Raw genomic sequence first — 20,086 nt, forward strand, 5'->3', positions numbered from 1 at the left:
CTGTTATCAATATTTTTCTCCTATAAGTATTTTTTATAAAAATCCACCTCAGCAGGGCTTCGAAAGCCATCATGAAAATCCACAAGGCAACGTTTTTTAAAGATTAGACCTCTCTTTATGTCCCTGTTAACCTGCTCCAGTTCTTGCCTGAAACACCAAATTCTCATCATAAATCCCCCGAAATCAGAGCAAGTGCAATCTTAACATGGTTGGTAACTTCTTAAAGCTTAGAAAAGGACACTTATATTTAAGGGCGGTTTGATTACTAATGTTGCGTGTAAAACTCTTGGCAATACTGGTGAAGTTACTCAAGTAGTAATGTCTGGATCTGCTAGCTTTGTTCCCATCGGAAAACTATTTAAAATTAGGCAATTATTGATCCTAAATTTATAGTACGTCTACATTCATATATGTATTTCCACAAATTTGCGTAATTATGTCAACAACCAATTTTCCGGCGAACAAGTGCTTTTAAATTTTTACTTCACTGATACTCTAATCGCCAGATAAAGCGAAACCCACGAAATCAGGATTACAACGTTATAAAATATTTATTTATTGTCAGAGGTAATAAAGCGATAGTACAAGCAAATAGAGGACGTCCAAGGAGATATGTACAATATATCCATTGCGAATTACCATTTAATACTGAAACAGGTCGTCAAGTTTCCCACGGTGTCCGGAGCATTTCCATCGATTGTTCGCAAAGTTTCTGAATTAGTTATGAGGAACATCATCAGAAAGTAATTATATCATCAAAAGTACAACAGTAATTCGATCAAATCGTTTCAGTTATTTAGCTATTCTTATACAAGTGAACTCTACATATTCTTAAATCGTGTCACGGCCATGAACGGTATTGCAAGTGCGCGTAGTGAGAAACTCTCTTATTGTAAGTCATTGTTAATTTATTTCTTTAATTATATTCATACAAAAGAGCCTAACATAGATCCATCCATACATTAGTGCCTTCACAAAACGATCATATCAGTGTCACCGGCTGTAATTTGTATCATCCATCAAGTATATCAATGTCCAAGGGATCCAGAAAATTCATAACGTAATTGTAATCATCCCTTGTCAGTAAATTGGTATTATGAGTAGCATCTCTGCAATCCTTCAAAGGCCAACTTTTCATCAACAACCCAATAAGGCCTCTCAGAGCTGACTCCTCAAGGTGTCATCGCCACTCAATTGGTCCTAATTTCATTTTTCTGCCGGTGGAACTCTCATCTTCTCTCATAAGCTGGTCTCGTTTTTCTTAATTAAAATATTAATAACTGGAACCAGGTCCTCTTGGAACATCGTCGTGCATAGGGAAGTGCGCGATTACCGGTTCTTGTTCGATTGAGGTGAAAGGCCTCAGTTCAGTCCATTGGCACTACAGCAGAAAATTTTTGCCATAAAGATTCGCATACCCTATAGGATGTACAATTTCTTCGATTTGACGTATTTCTCTCCAGAAATCATCGGAAGAAACTATGTAGTTCAATGCTGATAGGGGTATTAGACCTGGAAATTGGTCGGTTATGCTTAAAACTCTCTCTTTTTAAGCGTCTTGTTGTGTCTATTTCTATTCTCTGTTTTCTACTTTCTTAGACCCTCAGGCCATCAGGGTCTCTTGAAAATTAATATATAAAAAATATATATATGACATAAATAAAAATCAAGTGAAAAAGCATCATCATGCATATTTAATAAATTAGTGCGTACCTAAGTAGAGGCTTTTTCCTGTGTAAATAATTGAATGCCTAATGAATCCAAAGTTTTAATAGTTAAATCCCTAAAAACTGAAATCACCTCTAATGATCACTTTTTCGTCTAAAATTTTACTGTCCGGTTGGCCGAAAAAACCAAAGCAGTGCTTGGTGCAAGTTGTAATGAAAATTTCAAAATTGCTAATAGTAATTGCTACGGTATGTTTTGTCGTGGATGGGCATCCAATTGAGCCAGGTTTCTTGGAGAAGAATTCATTAGCAATGTCAAAAAAATTGTTGCTCAATCTCCTCAGAAGCTCCCAGAATGTCTGCTATTATCAAGATGAAGAAAGTGAAGCTCTCCATAGTATTTCTACCATTGTTCCTGTTAGAATTATTACCAATACGTATTTGCTGCGCTCTGTGGCAGACCAATGCGATTCATACGTACTCGGCGTTACTTTAAAAAAATTCATGAAAATCGCTCCATTATTAAGCCCACACACGAAAGTCATTTTGTTTCATAATGGCAATAGCAGCCTCCATGAGGTGAACATTCATAGGCACATCTACGAACACGCTCTGCAAGTGAACCTTATAGATTTCCTACCTAATCAAACAATCCGGGTAAATTACTTGATGCATAATAGGACAGAATTGATTCATCAAGAAAACATCTCGATGCATAAATTTTATCATCAGAAGTGGGATCCGAAACAGTATTTTGTTAAAACTGGGAGAAAGATCATAGCTACTACTTTCCACTGTCCACCATTCGTTGAGATATTAGAAGACGATACCATGGAAGGGTTTGAATACAGAATTGTGGAAATGTTGACTGAAACATGGCCTCTGCACTATAACGTAATCAGGAACAAGGACAAGAATTTGTTGGTCAATAAATTTTTAATAGCTCTGGAATCGATTGAAAGCAAAAAATCCGACATAGCGTTCTGCTTCCTTTGGCAAAGGGCGTTGATGGAACGAAAATTGGGCTTTTCCAACGCAATGTTCCCTACTTGCGTTACCTTTTTGGTGCATAAGCCCACACTTCTGAAGGATTATACTTTTTTATTCCAGACATTCCGAGATATTCCCACTTTCGTGGCATTTATTTGCTCAATAGTTATTCTTGAGGCAATCTACAAGTTGTGGGTCACAAATGCTTTAAGAAAGACCACGAAGACATTGCCTTTCTTCTCTCATCGACTGTGCTTCATATCTGCAACAGCATTCTACTTCCTATTTTCCTCATATTATTCAGCGGAGCTGACTGTAGTTTCAACATTTCCCAGGTTTTCAGAAAACTATATCAAATCCTTCAGTGACATGATTGACCGAAAAACTCAATGGGCACAGCCGCAAAACGATATTCAAATGTGGATGAAAAATACTAATGACCAGACATGTGTGGGGATTGCAGATAATTTCAGAATAGAAGCCGATGGGAAAGCAAGAAACGATCATCTAAAAGAGGCAAATTACGCATTTCTGATAAAGCGATTCGCCTCAAGTTTATTTAGTGGAGCCGAAGAGTTAGACTCGTATGGGCAAATCTATTTGCGCGTCCTTCCTGGATGTTTGGCAACTTTCTATAGTTCTGTAGGGTTTCCGAAAAACTCTCCATTTGCAGACTTTTTCAACGAGAAGATGTATCACTTATTTGGCAGTGGTCTAGTGGAGCATTGGGAGCAAAGAACCTCCAGAAAAAAAGCCTACAGATACATGGAGGCCTTTAAAAGTCTGTCGGTGGGGGAAATGGTAACCTCTAAGATTAATTTGAACAAACTATCCGGAGTTTTTTATTTTTTGATTTTTGGATACGGTCTTTCAGTTTTATGTTTCGTTAATGAATATTTGAGTCACTCTTGTAAATTATCTGTTTTCACGCACCATCATATAGCTTGTTAAAATTTTAGAGGCCTGCCATTACCTATCTTGCACATAACTATATTGCCTTATGGTATTAACCCACATCAAAGGATCGATGAGTCATTTCGTGGGAATATAGAAAATAACTGCGCTCTCCTTAAGCATTAAATATTCAACATTCAGGCCCGCCTATGTACTGCATTTGCACGATGGGAGTAGGTTAACTTGGATATGCAGTTATTATAGAGATTGATCAAGAAAAAAGGACTCAAGTAAGTGTTAAAATATCTGGTTAGTTCTGGTTAGTTCAAGTTAGTTCAGGTTAGTCAGGGGCATGTCTTAGATAAAGTCATCTATTACTTATTGTGTGTATGTTATTTTTCATGATTCAATCAACGTCCTACGTAAAGGTTTACTGCATATTGCTAATTTTTTTTATGATCACCCGGTATATAAAATACTGCTCTAGCGCTGTAAAAAACATGAAAAAGCAAACAAATTTGAATTTTGATCAACACAATGTAGCTGAATGTAATAATAAATGCAGTCAAACCTCCTCTCTTTTCTTTACTCCACTCGTAGAGTTGACTCAAGACCAAGACTGTATACACTCAAAGTGTTTATAATGGATAAAATAGAGATGTAACATTTCGCTAAAATATTTATGAATAAACTTTAATTTAATTAATAAAAGAATTAAGTATTTTGAATATTTGACTTGACAGTAACCAGACTCTAACAGAACCACGACCTGATCAATAATGTGAAGAACATCGTTCTTAAAAGACGATTTATGATGAATTATTTTTTTAAAGGCTCTTACCTGACGATAATATGAATCTTGCTTTAACGATTACTGGAACTACGCCCTAGATTCTACAAGAAAAATTCCAGAATCTGGTTTAACTTTTTGGATAAATGACATGCAGAGGGAACCCCAAAATACAGTTTTCTAAAACACTCCGTATATACGAAACCAAGATGGCAGTGACGTTTCAGTCAATATTCATTTTTTTAAAATCGTCACATAATAAAAGAAAACTTCAAGAATAAATAACAACTGAGATATTCCGTAAAACCATGGAATTTCAGACGCTCTGTATTTAAACAAAAACGTTAAATATTGGTAAGAATTACCTTTACTAATAAACCAAGCATCGAATTCTTCTTAGAGTATACTAAAGAATATAAGGTAGAAATTTTAAAAACATTCTGTTCAGTCGTTACACTTCAATTCATTAAAATGTTTGTCTTCTGAGTGACGAAATTTTTTGTTCACTCCCGGTTTGCCAACAAAACAACGTATACTATAAACTATTCCTCAAAATTATTATATTGTCTCTATCCTTCTCTACGTTAGGCATTAAGCCAAAGCCAATGCGATAATCAGGCAGATTTTCTAACTTTAGTGAATTCCTGTCACTGCCACGTGTCCGCAGTTGCCTACAGCGTCAAATGTCAATTTATTTTTAGATCATGGTGATAATGATATGATAAGGTTTTCTGAGCCAAAGAAACAGAAAATCTATCGGAGAATCTATTAAGCAAAGAATAACAAATAGGAATTTTATATTTCCTTTTTGAACGTTTTTTTGTTAAAAAGAATTATATTTTCAAGTGAGATATCATGGCCTCTGTGGCTGATAGTGCTGAAAGTGCAAATTCCAAGAAACCTTCTGGTAAACATCCCATTTTCATATTTAGTCGTTAAAGAAATTTCAAGGTTTGCCCTTAATAACGGCCAATTAACTTCGTAGAGTCAGAAACTACACCCTCTTCTATTGATCCGGAATATCCCATGATTTGTCATTTTCATATTATAATAATGGGAGCAGACCCTTGAAGTCTACTTTTAAATGAAACAAAACTCTATCTACCATGAATAAATTTCTTATAATCTATGTTGATCAGCATATGCTCTCTGAACTTACAACTTCATTACTTTTTGAGTCGCACATTAAGTTTTGTTCTTCAATGCCAAACATGATCATTAGGAAATTCATGGCTATGCCATAAAGTACCTATGTAACTTTAAATTTCTCTACATTTAAATTGAGCTAAGTGTACTATATAAATGTATGATGTATGGCAAGCAGTAGTATCAAATATGGACTGGCTTAACAGTCAGTTGTTCTTAATGAACTACTGCAATAAACTTTAATATAAAAGAGATAGACTCAACAAAAGATTTCTGCATGGTTTCTTATGGTGATCTCTGTCATCTAAACATTTTGTATTATATTCATTATTTCCCTGTTATATTTTTCAGACAGTGCTTTTAAACAACAGAAACTTCCAGCATGGCAGCCAATCCTTACTGCTGGAACAGTGTTACCCACATTCTTTGTAATAGGGATTGCTTTCATTCCCATTGGCATTGGACTACTTTATTTTTCTGATGAGGTTAAGGAGTTTATTCACGATTACACAGATTGCAATCGTACTGATTTAGTGGGGAATGACAAGTATAATTTTACAGAGACAAAACAGACTTGCATTAATTTTCTGAAGACAAAAGCAGCAGATGATAATACGAAGTGTTATTGCCGCATTAAGTTTACATTAACAGAAAATTTTGAGGTAAGACTGTATGTCTAATTGGTAATATTCGAACAGTAAAGAAGTTAGTTTTTCTATGACCATGTAAAAAAGACAACTTTCAATCTCTGACCCTGATTCAAAAGAGACAAGCTTCCAAATTTTTTTTTATTATGAAAAACCTTGTATTGATCTTGTCTATTATATTTTCAGTAATTAGATTTTGTCCTTAAGTTCAATGATGTAAATTTTTTTATTTCTTAAGCAAATTTTTACTTTTTTCCCAAATGTAATGATGGTAAGTAATATAAATTTTTAGGGAACCGTTTACATGTATTATGGACTTAGTAACTTTTATCAAAACCATAGACGTTATGTGAAATCCAGAGATGACAATCAACTTTTGGGAAACCTCGGGTCTGATCCTTCACATGACTGCAAACCATTTGATTATGATACAGTTGACAACAGCAAAAAACCCATTGCCCCATGTGGTGCAATAGCGAACTCAATGTTCAATGGCAAATAGAAAATAATTTTAAGAAAAATATTTTCTTAAGAAGAAAAATTTTCTAGATTCTCTGCACTTTTCTATTAGTGTGAGCGGTCAGTGGATTGATGCACCTTTAATTAATACAGGAATAGCTTGGGATTCTGACAAAAATATTAAATTTCGAAATCCAGCTGGAGATTTAAAAGAAGCCTTAAGCCGTTATACCAAACCAAAGGCCTGGAATAGATCGGTGTATGAGTTAGATCCCGACCAGCCTGACAATAACGGTTAGTAGTGTTTGTATGTTTGTATAATTATTGTTAAAATCGCGGACTTACGTAATGAAGGACCTTGACTACAAATGAAGGATATCTTATTTGTAAAGATAATGAGTTAGGGAACAACTTTGATTGTGTTCAATTGCTCCACTCATTTTTCCAATGTTATAAATATTCTCCATTTGTATCAATATGTGAACCGTATATTACTCATGTTTTAAATATATTTTACTTGCAATTTTTCAGGATTCCAGAATGAAGACCTTATTGTATGGATGCGCACAGCTGCATTTCCTACATTTAGAAAATTGTACCGAAGAATTGATCATTCCAAAAAATATTTTATAGATGGGTTAATGAAAGGGGATTATCTGCTAACTGTGGAATATAGTAAGTGTAATTTATAACGTGTGATTCATTGTTATATATTTTTTACTAGATTATGATGTTAGTCAATTTGACGGATCCAAAAAGATGATTTTGAGCACAACTTCGTTACTTGGGGGAAAAAATCCCTTCCTGGGCATAGCATACATTGTAGTGGGAGTCGCTTGTTTAGTTTTGGGAATTGCTCTACTTTTAATCCATATAAAATGCGGAAAGAGGTATGGACGTTAAATTATTGCAGTTTACTTTTTTAATTAAATATTTTTTTAGCACTAGTGAAATGATAAATGTCAATCCGAGGACACCTTACCAGTAAAAAATGTGTAGAAAGTTAAGAATTTTACAATTTTGCGATACCTTAAGTATAGTTGTGTTGTTCTAGTTAACTTGTAGTGTAAGGCGAAGATCTCTTGTTCCGTCACTATTTTTTACACCTTTCAATAATACTAAATAATTTTGTCGATCCTTTTTAAATCTGCATTCCATTTTATGTTAGACACAAAAATCTTACATACATTATTCGATTCTCGTTCGCAATCAGTAATTACGCCGCTTTAACCATATTTTATTACTTATAAAATCATATGCGATTGTGCGTACTTCATACAATTCACGTAAATGGATAATTGTGAAATTAGAATTTGTAAAACCGTAAAGTGGCCTTTTTAAATATGCGGTAATCGCAGCATTTTATTTAAATAGATTATTATTTGCTTTAGCAAAATCCTACAACTTACTTGGTTTTGACAAGGTTAAAAAGTAGTATAAATGTTGCACATGTTTTACTATTACTTATATTAACTTATTTTTTTTAAGTACTTTCTTGATTGTACAATACTGTGATAGACCGTAACAAGTATAAAAAAGCATTTTTCCGATTCAACTTTGAAACTGGTTTAATCGACCCCTTTAACTTATCTAAATACTCGCCTCTTGTATTTACTACTTATTGTGATATAGGTTATAGATTTCAAAACAAAGGTATTTTTTGTCACCGTTAATAGTATCTACTGCCTCGACATAATTTTTAATCGTTATTATTTATTATAAAATGCAAAAATTCACTTTATTAGACATTTAAATAGATTTATAAAAATATAGTTTTATTACAATAAAATTTTATGAATAAGCTTAAAAATAGCACCGCAAACTACCTAAGTTAAGTAATAATTAAATAAAACATCTGAAATTTAGTCAGTAGTCATAAAAAAACAATAGGTATGTGCGAATTACTCTTGTAACTCCTATAAATTGAAAGCATTACACCAAATCACAAAGAACGAAAAGTAAAATTCTATCATCGAGGAGGTGAATCCAAAATACTATCACCTTTAAACATTTTCTTAAGTGGAGAATTCGCTCTAGATTCGCACCTACTTATATCAATACTTGACCCAATCTGCACTTGAGAAATGACGTCAAATAGCATTTGCACCTCCGCTGGCTCATTCTGCGGCTTTTCTTTGTTCAACTGCTTATCGATAAGTTTTCGTATGTTTGCATTAGTAACAGGATCATCAGGTCGATCTACACACACATGAACATCATTCGGTTTTAAAAAGTCCAACAGTGCCAGCCCTTCCTCATAAGATGCATGCGTTGAGTAACAAATAAACAATGTGCCGTCCTCGCCAAGTTCAGAAACGCTACTACTATTAAAATCTCGATTTTTCCATCGTAATGCTGATAATTTTACTATTCTAACTTTGTGAACATCGCAACTATAGCAAATATCTCTGGATGGATAATAGCAACTGTGAATTTGAGTAGATAAGCCATTCGTTGTGACACACCTATCCAATTCGGGAATTGCTGAATAAATTTTGAATCTCTCCTCATCTACATGAACCGGCATTTTGCAAACTTTATAAATTTCTGCAAAGACATATTCATAACCGTACTTGGCACTAAGGTCAAGTTTTATGCTATTTTGAGGATCTTGCGATGTCCACCGTAGAATAACGTTGCATACCTCAGTGAGGCTGATTTCCCTCTTAGGAAATGAACTGTATGATTTTAAGAAAAATGTGGTGTCTAAATAAATCTTGTCAATTGGTTTTACAATGCCGAAAATATCATAAAAACATCTGAACTTCGTTATATCGTGAGTATGAATTCGATAATCACCAGTATATAAAACGCGAATTTTGTCAGTTTCAAAAAGAAACATTACAGATCCTGGACAATGTCCAGCAGGAATGCATGTCACCGAAACATATAAACCGCTTTCCAGCTCAATTGAAGTCTCTTGTTCTAAGGGCAGCTCTTTTATTCGATGTGTAATGCCCGGATATAAAATGCGCAAAATCACTGCTGAAATGGAACTTAAATATAAATATTTCTTTTCCGATATGAGCTTCTCCTGAAATTGGACATTTTGAAGACCTTTCATATGATCCGTGTGACAATGGGACAGAAAAAAAGTGCTGGATTTCAAGTTTTCTCCATCAAAACGATCCACACTTATTCCAGGAATTTCTCTTATGGAGCCATCGAAGGTACTCATGCTTATTCAAATTTCCCGGGGCGTATGCCACAGGAAATATATTTTGCGCCGAATCGTAAGGCACGGGGTCCTGGAAATATTGGAATCACATTTAATCAAAGACTATGAATGTGACCTGTGACCGTAAATTAATAGTTATTGCAATAAAATTTCCACATAGCCCTTAACGTTTTAAAAATTTGTGTTTTAATATACATCAATTATTATTTTATACAAATTGATTTTGGCATTTAACTTTTTAATTTCGCGCCGAAACGGAAATCAATGGGCGGAGCAAGATGGCTGATGTCAATGGCGGTTGATGGTTGAAGGTGAGTTTTTAGGTTAAATTTTCCTTATAACCTATAATTTAGCGCATTTTATACTTTAAATAAGTAATTATCAGTTAATCCTGTGTAAATTACATTCAGAAATGTCCTCTAACCTCTCGGGAACCTTACCATAAAGTATTTACACTTACGCGGAAGTCAAAATCCCCAATTCGGGACGTCAAACGGCAGCAGCCATTTGCCTAGGTATTCACAAACAGAAATCGACGCTGTTGTGCTTATTGGCTGGATTTTCTATATATTTCAGTGTAAGTACTGTCCTTCGGTATGTTTTAGTGGTCCAAATAGCTTTATACTGTTGGAATAATCGACCAAAGTGTGTGATATCGTAGCACCAGCTCCCTGATTTACGTATGATGTAATTTAGTTCAACCACCAAGCACACACAAGCTTTAGCAGTAATGGACGTTGTTGAAATCTGCATAAATTACACTCAAAGTAGTTGTCCCTTTCGCATCAACCGAAATTGTCCTTTAGGTAAATAAACTATCATTCTGTTTACGTTTTCAAGAGTCTTTCAACGGTAAGTAACCTCAATTTTTTGCATAACCTCAATTGCAGTTGTCAAATCAAACCCCTCCGTAGCCCTCTAACCTAAGGTAACCCTACATTTGAGCCTTAATTTAAGTTTATTTAGGAGGCCAATGCCCTTTTTTAAAATCTCTGTGAGACTTGATTTCTGTCCTTCAAAAGACCTCAAGAACAAAGCCCAATCCTTTCCCCTTGGGTTTGGAAAATCTAATAGATTTTATTACTAAAAATCAATATACAAAGTGCAAATACTTTGTCTTCCTTATTAGGTGTAAACTACTTTGTTTCCCATTGAACCTGTGAATTGGATTATTTAGAAAAACATGGTAAATTCTCTGCTTAATTGCATGCAACTTAAAGTGATGCCCTCGAATACTCTGGGTGACACCTGCATTGCTATTACATATCAAAATTTATGAATACTTTTGATTTTAAAAAGTTGTCTCAAGGTTGTATAATGATAATATCCTTAGAAATATTTTGTTTATGTGATGTTTGTCTTGCATGTATGCTCCACAGATGGAACTGCTGTAGGAAATCCAAAATTGTATTACTCATGACATTTACTTATTTTTCCACTCAAAGTAGAAGTTTCCATATTATTAGATTACCCCTGTATATTAAAATAGTCCAATACACCATCCACACACATCAGGAAAAATATGGACTTTTTTGAGAAATGTATTTCCAAAATTTGAAGCAAATGTCATAAAAATTGGAAGAACTGCAAAGGATAAACTTTACAAAATCTAAAATTTTAGTACCCTTTAAGTTTGTTTTTATGTGTTTTTCACACATAATTATGTTTATTTCTGAAGTCATTATTTTGCAATTTTTTACTACTCTTTGAGAGGATGTAGATTGAAACTGAAACACTACTGATATGCTTCAAACAATCCTTCCAAAAGGATCTGGTAGATTATCAATAAAGTGGTATTTAGAAATTCGACATTGACTTTGCCATTGAGAGATAAATACTAATAAATTTATGTATGTAAACTTGCCGTTGAGTCGCCGCTGGGTTGCCGTGGAAAATAAATCAATTTATGGTTAATTGATAGGTTACCCCACTACAAATATACAAGAATAATATATAAAAATGCCAATTAAAATAAAGATTAAAATTTGAAAAGAAAAAAGTTCTGCCAAGTTGAGCACACAAGAAATAAAGTTAACTAAAAACGACACAGATCATATGAAAGATCACCAGAAAAATTAGTGCTTGTGTAAAATCTCAAGCAGCTATTCCCCCCTGAACTAAAAATTACATAAAATAAATTATGCAAATGGCAGAGAGCTGTAGGAAAAACGACAAAGCTGTGCAATTGATGTTTGTCAGCTGATTTTAAAAATTAAAAATATAAACTAAATGGTTGAGAACGCTCTGTAATTGGAAGATAATAATGATTCCACTGCTTTAACCATTTTTTTATACAACTCTCTGTGCAATTTATCTACTAAAAATCTTCACTTGTAATTTCTGATATGCCCATTTCTAGGAAATTCAATATGAAAATTTTATACCACAATCTGGTGAAGTAAGATGGAGAATGTCACTTTCAGCCTAAGCTGGGAGGACCCGTCTATTGAGGTCCACTCAGAAGAAGTCATAATGGAAAATGAAATCATTCCCTCAGAATCTGAAGAGTTTGTTGAAGAAATACAGACAGAAGAACAATATTCCCAAGAAGTGGTGGAATATGTTGAAGAAGTTGGAGATGTAACTGAGGAGGCAAGCAAATAAATAATTCATAACTTAAATTATTTAATTATTATTACTGTTTAGTATTTGAGATTATATATTTTTTTACAGTTGGTGGAAAGCAATTCTCACCAAGAGGGTGAAGATATTTCTTTGGAGGAACAGGAGCAACAAGATGAAGGTCTTATGTATTTGTCAGGTAAAGAGATTTAAATTAGGTGGGTACTTTATATCTTATTTAATGTGAATCCCCTTTTACACATGGTTTGATTGGCTCTGCTTTAGACGGGAATATGTTGGTTATGCAAGATGAAAATCATCCAGCTTTTGGCCAGGATCAGATAATGGAGGTAACAGAAGAGATCATTGCTGATCAATGGGGTAAATTATTGTTTTTAATTTGTTTTATAGAAATTCTTTATTTACTTTTATTTTTATAGCTGAAGGCTGTCCAGAAGAAATTATAGTCGGCTCTGAAGAGGCTGTAGGCTCTTCTCATATAACTGCAGAAGAAGACATACCATTACCTACTGATCAGGATGAATACACAGCGGCTAGGCCATATCCTTGCGACTTTTGCAGCAGAAGGTATAGAAAAGTTACTTTTTAATAATTAATTCAACTACATTTGAAAATTATAATTTCAGATTTAGAAAAAAAGTCAATCTAATGAACCATATGGTAGCACATCAAACTGACCGACCACATGGCTGCAATTTGTGTGGGGTAAGGTATATGCGCAAATCGGACTTGATGAACCATTTAAAAAGTCACGCGTTTATACCGGATTCAGAAACTATGGAAGGTAAATATACTACCATATTGCATTGATGGTTATGGCAATTTCTGGATTTGTTAATTTTCAGAAGAGACTGCCCTTCTTGATCATAGTTTTGCTGTTGAGAAGCCAAAAAGGAGGGGACGAGGACCCGGGAAAAAGAAAAAGAAGAAACCTATCAAAGAGGAATATGATCATGCTTTCCATGACTCTGTTGACGCAGGTAGTATTTTTTCTTTCATTTCAATATAGCGCCCCATAAAATTATACGCAATTAAATCATAGATGTCTGATCTATAACTATTATAATTTATCTAATTTGCCCATATGCAAAAGTTGACAAAAAGGGATATGCAGAAGGGCAAAGTTTTGGGGAACATTCCACCTGAAAAGTTATTTAAGAATTGTATTATGAGAGAGTCACTAATTAGTTGATATGAATGAAAGAAAAACTGAACTCTCAATAGTTTCCATAAACTTTTTCCTTTACTAATAAAATGTTTGTAGCATCCTCAAGCCTGCAGTTCGAATATCATCATCCGTCTGATATGGCGTACGAAGATGCGGAAGAAGTTGAGCATGCCACCGAATACATCACTAACCAAGACCAAGATGAGCTGAAATACCCAGTTACAGATCCGAAAAAACCATTCGTTTGTCAACATTGCGGTGTAGGATTTGCAAGAGAGAAAGCTCTAGCGTCACATTCTCGTGTCCACGGCGGAGACAGTCCGTTTGAATGTCAGAAATGTGGAGAAATGTTTTGGGATCTTGGGTTAATGCAAGTGAGTTTCATATTTTTACATAAATACTACATTTTGAAATAATAGCTTAGTGTGAGTGAAAGCCAAAACTCTTTGATGGGCCTACTTGTTCTCAGATGATGGTGGAAAATTTCAACTATTTTCTAACTATTCCAATTATTTTACGAAATACAAAAATTTAATAAAGATTTATCATTTCGGAGTATTTTGTATGGAGATTTTTAATATGCTCAAGAAGTTGACGTTAACGAAAACCAATGTGAATTACCTTATAAAGCATTTCGCAATACGAAATCCAGTTAGTGTGTTCTATAGAAAATTTCCTTTCTATATTATCACTACGGGCTAGTCTACATAGTTGCCTTCATACATATAAAGTAAAACTACTTAAATAATACAAATGCTCTTTTTCCAAGTTTTTTTAGTTGGCTTTTTAAAACAATTTAATCTATAGTTACACTCATTTGACAAACAAACAAATATTTGTCATTAAAATAATCAAAAGTCATAACTTCTTTTTCAAATCGAGGTTATGATGGGCAAAGCAAAACGCGGAATTTATTATATAACAAAAATTTCACAGGAACATACCAGATCAAAACACGGAGAAATGGAAGATTACGATGACGATGAAGATGAAGATTATTCGGAAGCAGACGGATCACGATACGGAACCTTCTATTGCCCTACTTGTGGTTTATCATTTCATAGGCAAGATAATTTACGGCGCCATCAAAGGATACATATTAAAGAAGAGTATTTCAACGAGCACGAGTTGGGACATATTTGCAATGTGTGCGGGGAATCTTTCCAGGTGCCATAAATCAGTTTTTACTCGCAAGAATTAAACTGGATTTACAAATTCTACTGTTCCCATCGTTCAGTTGCTTTTGAGATAATTCATCAAGGAAAAAAACACATTACCAGCGTATCACGAACCGGAACAGCAGAATTTTTAAATCTAATTGTAAATCTACATATTATATTAATTATTATGCAGGAAGCTTTGGACCTCTTGGCACATGCAGAAGTACACGCTCGGGGCTCGGAACACCGTTGTATGGTTTGTGGGGAAATTTGTGGCGATGAAAATACCTTAGCCAATCACGTACAGGGCGTACATAAGAATTTACCTTCCAACACGTGTGCGCTTTGTGGTCGTACATGCAAAGATGGCAGGGCTTTGCTAAAACATTCTTGGGAACATTCAAAGGTGGCAAATAGTTTTTTTTTTAAATAAAACTTATATTTTATTGAATTTATTATAACAGGAAAAGAATTTTGCTTGTCCAAAATGTTCAAAGACATTTCATAATAAGGCACGTCTTAAGAGACATATGCAATCGCACAGGTATGTTTTTCAATAAGGGGTCAGTTTTTTTAAATTAAAGGATTACAATTGTAGAAATAAAGTGGTGACTTGTGATGTGTGCGGGGAAGACTTTCCTGATGGCAGAAGCCTAATGAATCATCGGCATAGTCACAGCAGTCTGTCTGGAAGGCAGTTCCCATGCAAAGAGTGTGGCAAAACATTCGGATCAAGAAGTTCTCAGCAGATTCATATACGTATCCATACAGGTCAGTTCAGGTTACATTTACTGAAATAAAAGTTGAAAATAATGAGAATAGCGCCTGGACATATTAATAACATATTTGTGTTCGTTCAGGTGAAAGACCGTACGGATGTCGCTTTTGCTGGAAAGCTTTTGCGGACGGAGGAACTTTAAGAAAGCATGAGCGAATCCATACAGGAGAGAAACCATATGCTTGTGCAGTTTGTCCAAGAGCTTTCAACCAAAGGGTGGTGCTAAGAGAACATATCAGGTATATTCGATTTTACGCTTTTATATTTGACGCAAATTGAGACTGTAACTCAAGCAAGGATAAAATTATTTTCCATATGCATTACAGCCAATCTTTATAGGCTATATTTTAATTCGAAGCGAAGTATAGGAGACAAACGATAGAGAAACAAAAAAAATTATGCTTTTTTCTTATTTATTTTTTATTTTGAATATATCATTTCTGTCTTAGGTCCCACCATTCGGGCCCCGATCCAAAATACGACCATAGCATGACGCCTTATTGTTGTGCCGTATGTTCGGATTTATTCGCAACTTCGCAAGACTTGGTCCTCCATTTAATTCATCACTGCGATTTGAACACAGCGATGAAGCGTCAACCGCAAGTTGGACCTAGAAAATACAAAAGACGGTAAGAGAATGCTTATGATCGGAAATACACAAAATGTAAATTGCTATTTAAACAGATTGGCTTAGGCAATAAATAGAGAAACTGAGTATTTACTATCGTATCATGAATTACGTCTCATTTGATTGAATAAGTTAATAGAAATAAAAACCTGTAACGTGATGGTAAATATTTATTTCCTTGAGACCTGTTCCTTCGTAACCGTAAAATAATATATTCTCGCCATTAAGAATGTTTTTTCGAACTTAAAACTTCTTTAAAAAGGTTGAGACTATGAATACTGAAAAAATAATTAAAATGCGACATGTTTACCTTGCAAAAATGAAAATTTTTAGTCGTGTCGCCTTTTGTTTATATCGATTACCATTTTAACAGTATTTTTAAATCTTACATGTATCGATCAATTCTACACATATGTTACAAATTCAAATCTTACGCTTGCATTATATTTTCCTCCTAAGACGCAAGTTAAAACCACATGAATTGGACGCAATATCAGCTAATAACCAGATAATCGAAGAAAGGTACTCCATAAGCCAGGAAGAAATGGTAGAAGAGGAATATGCGGCAGAAACCCTCTCTGGTCAAGAAGAGGAATCTCCAGGAAGGAGATCCCGAAGAACGTCATCTAGAAAGGCATCTAGTTCATCACCTAAGACCAGGTAAATATAGTTGTTTTGAGTATTTCATGGTTTTAAAAAAAATTTATATGCCAAAATCAAAAGTATGAAATGTCTTGAAAGTTGCTAAGCATCAAACTGTCTATTTTCAGTATTAGCGAGTCCATATCCGAGATATACAACAGCTTAAACAACATAGAAAATAACGAGTCCCTCGTATTGCCGAAATCGTCCACTTCTAAGTCGAAGCTGGTTAAAAAGCTAAAGAACGATAACACTCCAGTGCCATCTAGGCCAAAGATGATTCATACCCAAAAAACTCGAGTGCCCGTAGATGCAGGCGAAGACGGGCGTATTCGACATAGAACCAGAACTTTGGTTACTAAAACGCAGCCGGTAGAACTGAAATCTGCCACAGGTTTGTACCAACCGACAAGTGAGAAAAGGAAAAGTTTTCATTTACTCATTTTAGGAGAGAGAATCCGACCACGAACAAAGAACGTAAACTATCATGTGTTAAATCCTGAAAAGTACCCCTTAGCTACGTTTCCTACAACTGCTCAGACTCGAGAGGCAGTCGAGAATTTGCTAAAGGAAACTGAACAGGAGGACACAACCAATGGCGATGTTTTCGCGGTAGAAGAGGTAATTTGAATTATTTTTTTCCATTTTTTGCTTAACGCCACAATCTATGCTTCCTTATACGATCCGATGATTATTGTAAAATTTTTCTGCTGTCTGAACCTGTTTAGTTTTATTTATTATCAAAAAATCGTTCTAAACCATTTTTTATTCGTAGCCGCACAATAGTCTGTTATATTTTACATAAATTTGGGTATTTTTAGATTGTAGAACATGCTCCTGATATAGTGGGAGAACAAATCGTGGAAGCAGAAGAAGATGTACCTCTCGGTCTAATGGAAGTGAGACCAAGGAGAAATAGCGCTCGGAATTCTCGGAACGTCATTGCGCCAGGTAAGTTTCAAAACTATTCATCATGACCTGCAATATATGCGACTTTCAGGGAGCAAAGTGAGATTAGTGAAGGAAGGAATGGTAGTTTCAAAAATAAAACGAAACAGCGAGTCTCAAGCAGAGCCGGAGTCAATTTTACCCGATATTCCCCAAACTGAACAAGTTTTCGTTAAAGAAGAAATAATTCTTGGTAAGTATATATTTTTTCCAGTGGGGATACGTTTATACAGGGTGTCTCTAAAAGGTCTTTACAACGCTCTACTAAAGGTAGCTGAGATCAAAATAAAACGATTTAATCACATTTGCCTTAGTCCAAAAGTTGAAAATAACCGAGCTACAGGGTGGCAAAGTTGAAATGTAAAATTCAATTTTTAGCCATAATTATTAAATCGCAAGAGGAAAACTCATGAAATTTTCTACAAGAGGGTTTTTCGGGATGAGGAATTTATATCTACAAACAAAATTTCGGTGAATCTCAGAGGGCCCCACGTATACGAATTAGATACTTGCTTAGCTCCTTCAAACTTTTTGTTTTTAACGGTAAACCAGTTTTGGATGAAAAAAACGTATTTGCGCGGTATTTTTGCTTAAAAAAGGTATACCTTAATCAAGTCGCTAACTGCAAACATTTTCGAGAGAAACACTTGTAAAGTAAATGGAAAAGAATGTAATTTTTAAAATTTTTATTTTTTAATATCAAAAATAACATTCAAAAATTACTTAAGTAACTGTTCAAAATGCCCACCGTTTACACGCAGACAAAAATGAATGCGACGAATAAAATTAACCCCTGTTGCTTTGTTGCTGTGTGCCACCCTGTAGCTCGGTTATTATCAACTTTTGGACTAAAAAACAAAAAAAAATGTGGTTAAATCGTTTTATTTTCATCTCAGCTACCTATGGTAGAGCGCGTTGTAAAGACCTTTTAGAGACACCCTGTATAAGGTGATTCAAAAGTACTATCATCCCTTATCTTTTTAGTTAACCTAAGTTAACAGGATATTAAAAAAATATATTTTAAAATTTAGGAAGTCAGCAAACGTTGGAACCTCAGCCGGACTGTCAACGGACCCTCGATATCGTCAGACACGAAATCTCCTCCGAAGTAAAACGTGATGCCACGAGTTTTGAAAATACGCAGATTGAAGATGAAACACCACCTGCTGCAAATGTAATTAATATTAAACAAGAACAGTTGGATCCGAGCGCGCTGCACGAATTGGCCGAAATTTCTATGCGCCATGCAAAAAATTCAACCAATTTGTTCAAGTGCGAAATGTGTGACGAGGTATTCTCTGATAGGGCACAATTGCTAGTTCACGTACCTATTCATATTTGATCCGAGTAAAATTGAATATAACTATATGTTTTCTAAAGGTTTCGGTTTTAAATATTGTTATCGTTCATTCTAAATCATTCTTCATGAATTCGATTTCAAATGATTGATGAGATTCAAAAGCTTTAGCAAAATTTTGCACTGAAGACCTATCAGAGAAGAGAACTCTTACCCTCAATGCCATCATTTAATGTGGAGGAAACATTTTAGGAAGCTTTTGAAAATTGAATTTCCTGTTTAAAGATGGTCCTTAATGGCTTTAAAGAACTGATGGGCAGTTGTGAAGAACGCTTTTTACATTGTAAAAATTCATGGAAGTTTTAGGATTATATTTTTATAAAGTAATTTATTAGTTGTAACGGTTTTTCAATACATACTTATGAAAAAATAGTTAATAAGTGGGCAGTAAGTCAAGTTTGTAGGTTTGGGACAGTAAAAAAAAATCTTTTCTATCTTGAAAAGGTCAGCGTTTCGATCATATATTTAGTCTTCTTGATCTACTGCATGCTTATATTGGGATGCTAACCATTTTTATGATTAATAAGTGGGTCCTGTTCATGCTTAGCTGCTTCCCCATACCATGTGGCCATGGCATTCTATTTGTTAAATAATACTTTGTTTGGTCATGTTTACAAATTATTTTAGATAAAAAGTTCGTTATGCTCCCTTAGTATTTCATATATAATTTGACCAACTTGTATATAGATAGATTTGCCGTAACATTGTAAATATTTGATAGCTGTATGGAGATATTCAATATTCGCCATTTGATGGAATAAATGCTAATAAACATCACATTTTCTTATTTTAATTTGGACTGCCATAAGGCGTAATTTGTGACAAACCTACAATAAATTGGACTCCTCAAAATATATGTTTTTCAATAAGGTCAATTAAAACCTCCAATTAGCGATTTTTCTGTATAGGGACCACTTTGTAATGTCACCACCCGCTCGCTTGCACAGAGTGGTTCGTGTGAATAGCAATAGAAGGGGTCGCAAGTCCACCTTAGTCGAATAGGATTTGGATGTTAACAGTGGCGTTAAGATTTTAATAGAAGTTGAGGTCA

The 20,086-nt window shown here is 34.6% G+C and overlaps 4 protein-coding genes across 6 annotated transcripts; 3 read left to right on the forward strand and 1 right to left on the reverse strand.

The window, feature by feature from the left end:
• Window positions 1-630: 630 nt before the first annotated feature.
• CDC50 (cell cycle control protein 50A) lies at window positions 631-8,394 on the forward strand. 2 transcript variants are annotated; one of them, XM_066391863.1, is made up of 8 exons: window positions 631-743; window positions 793-892; window positions 5,839-6,149; window positions 6,427-6,628; window positions 6,684-6,887; window positions 7,125-7,268; window positions 7,318-7,483; window positions 7,536-8,394. In XM_066391863.1, the coding sequence occupies exons 2-8, from the start codon at window positions 850-852 to the stop codon at window positions 7,579-7,581; spliced, it is 1,116 nt and encodes a 371-aa protein (XP_066247960.1). In that variant the 5' UTR covers window positions 631-743; window positions 793-849; the 3' UTR covers window positions 7,582-8,394. The 2 variants fall into 2 exon arrangements, with proteins under 2 accessions (XP_066247960.1, XP_066247959.1); XM_066391862.1 differs by lacking the exons at window positions 631-743; window positions 793-892 and adding an exon at window positions 5,044-5,248.
• Window positions 1,980-3,608, forward strand: LOC136410062 (uncharacterized). The gene has a single exon (XM_066391991.1). It carries the CDS (start codon window positions 1,980-1,982, stop codon window positions 3,606-3,608), a length of 1,629 nt encoding a protein of 542 aa, XP_066248088.1.
• Window positions 8,395-8,403: 9 nt separating the features above from the next.
• Window positions 8,404-10,335, reverse strand: Snm1. The gene is made up of 2 exons (XM_066391859.1): window positions 10,212-10,335; window positions 8,404-9,841 (listed from the first exon to the last, which is right to left on the reverse strand). Exon 2 carries the CDS (start codon window positions 9,769-9,771, stop codon window positions 8,563-8,565), a length of 1,209 nt encoding a protein of 402 aa, XP_066247956.1. The 5' UTR covers window positions 9,772-9,841; window positions 10,212-10,335; the 3' UTR covers window positions 8,404-8,562.
• LOC136409954 (zinc finger protein 271) lies at window positions 10,060-19,812 on the forward strand. Of its 2 annotated transcripts, none has more exons than XM_066391820.1 (20): window positions 10,060-10,082; window positions 12,131-12,363; window positions 12,445-12,532; window positions 12,619-12,714; window positions 12,774-12,921; window positions 12,981-13,138; window positions 13,200-13,334; window positions 13,619-13,896; window positions 14,459-14,689; window positions 14,876-15,088; window positions 15,147-15,226; window positions 15,281-15,453; window positions 15,543-15,699; window positions 15,910-16,089; window positions 16,548-16,748; window positions 16,859-17,124; window positions 17,179-17,351; window positions 17,552-17,681; window positions 17,731-17,871; window positions 18,710-19,812. In XM_066391820.1, exons 2-20 carry the CDS (start codon window positions 12,175-12,177, stop codon window positions 19,018-19,020), a joined length of 3,348 nt encoding a protein of 1,115 aa, XP_066247917.1. In that variant the 5' UTR covers window positions 10,060-10,082; window positions 12,131-12,174; the 3' UTR covers window positions 19,021-19,812. The 2 variants fall into 2 exon arrangements, with proteins under 2 accessions (XP_066247917.1, XP_066247916.1); XM_066391819.1 differs by lacking the exon at window positions 10,060-10,082 and adding an exon at window positions 10,220-10,348.
• Window positions 19,813-20,086: the final 274 nt, after the last annotated feature.

This window comes from Euwallacea similis, chromosome 7, assembly GCF_039881205.1.
Source record: "Euwallacea similis isolate ESF13 chromosome 7, ESF131.1, whole genome shotgun sequence".
NCBI classification, from domain to species: Eukaryota; Metazoa; Arthropoda; class Insecta; order Coleoptera; family Curculionidae; genus Euwallacea; species Euwallacea similis.

What these genes read in the sequence shown, in the direction of transcription:
- LOC136409954 (XM_066391820.1), top strand. Translation starts at nt 12,175, where the DNA reads ATGGAGAATGTCACTTTCAGCCTAAGCTGGGAGGACCCGTCTATTGAG. An exon ending in TTGGAGATGTAACTGAGGAG is followed by an intron (nt 12,364 to 12,444) that starts GCAAGCAAATAA and finishes ATTTTTTTACAG; the next exon opens with TTGGTGGAAAGCAATTCTCA. An exon ending in AGTTCATCACCTAAGACCAG is followed by an intron (nt 16,749 to 16,858) that starts GTAAATATAGTT and finishes GTCTATTTTCAG; the next exon opens with TATTAGCGAGTCCATATCCG.
- Snm1 (XM_066391859.1), bottom strand. Translation starts at nt 9,771, where the DNA reads ATGAGTACCTTCGATGGCTCCATAAGAGAAATTCCTGGAATAAGTGTG.
- LOC136410062 (XM_066391991.1), top strand. Translation starts at nt 1,980, where the DNA reads ATGTCAAAAAAATTGTTGCTCAATCTCCTCAGAAGCTCCCAGAATGTC.
- CDC50 (XM_066391862.1), top strand. Translation starts at nt 5,197, where the DNA reads ATGGCCTCTGTGGCTGATAGTGCTGAAAGTGCAAATTCCAAGAAACCT. An exon ending in TCTGCTAACTGTGGAATATA is followed by an intron (nt 7,269 to 7,317) that starts GTAAGTGTAATT and finishes ATTTTTTACTAG; the next exon opens with ATTATGATGTTAGTCAATTT. An exon ending in CATATAAAATGCGGAAAGAG is followed by an intron (nt 7,484 to 7,535) that starts GTATGGACGTTA and finishes ATATTTTTTTAG; the next exon opens with CACTAGTGAAATGATAAATG.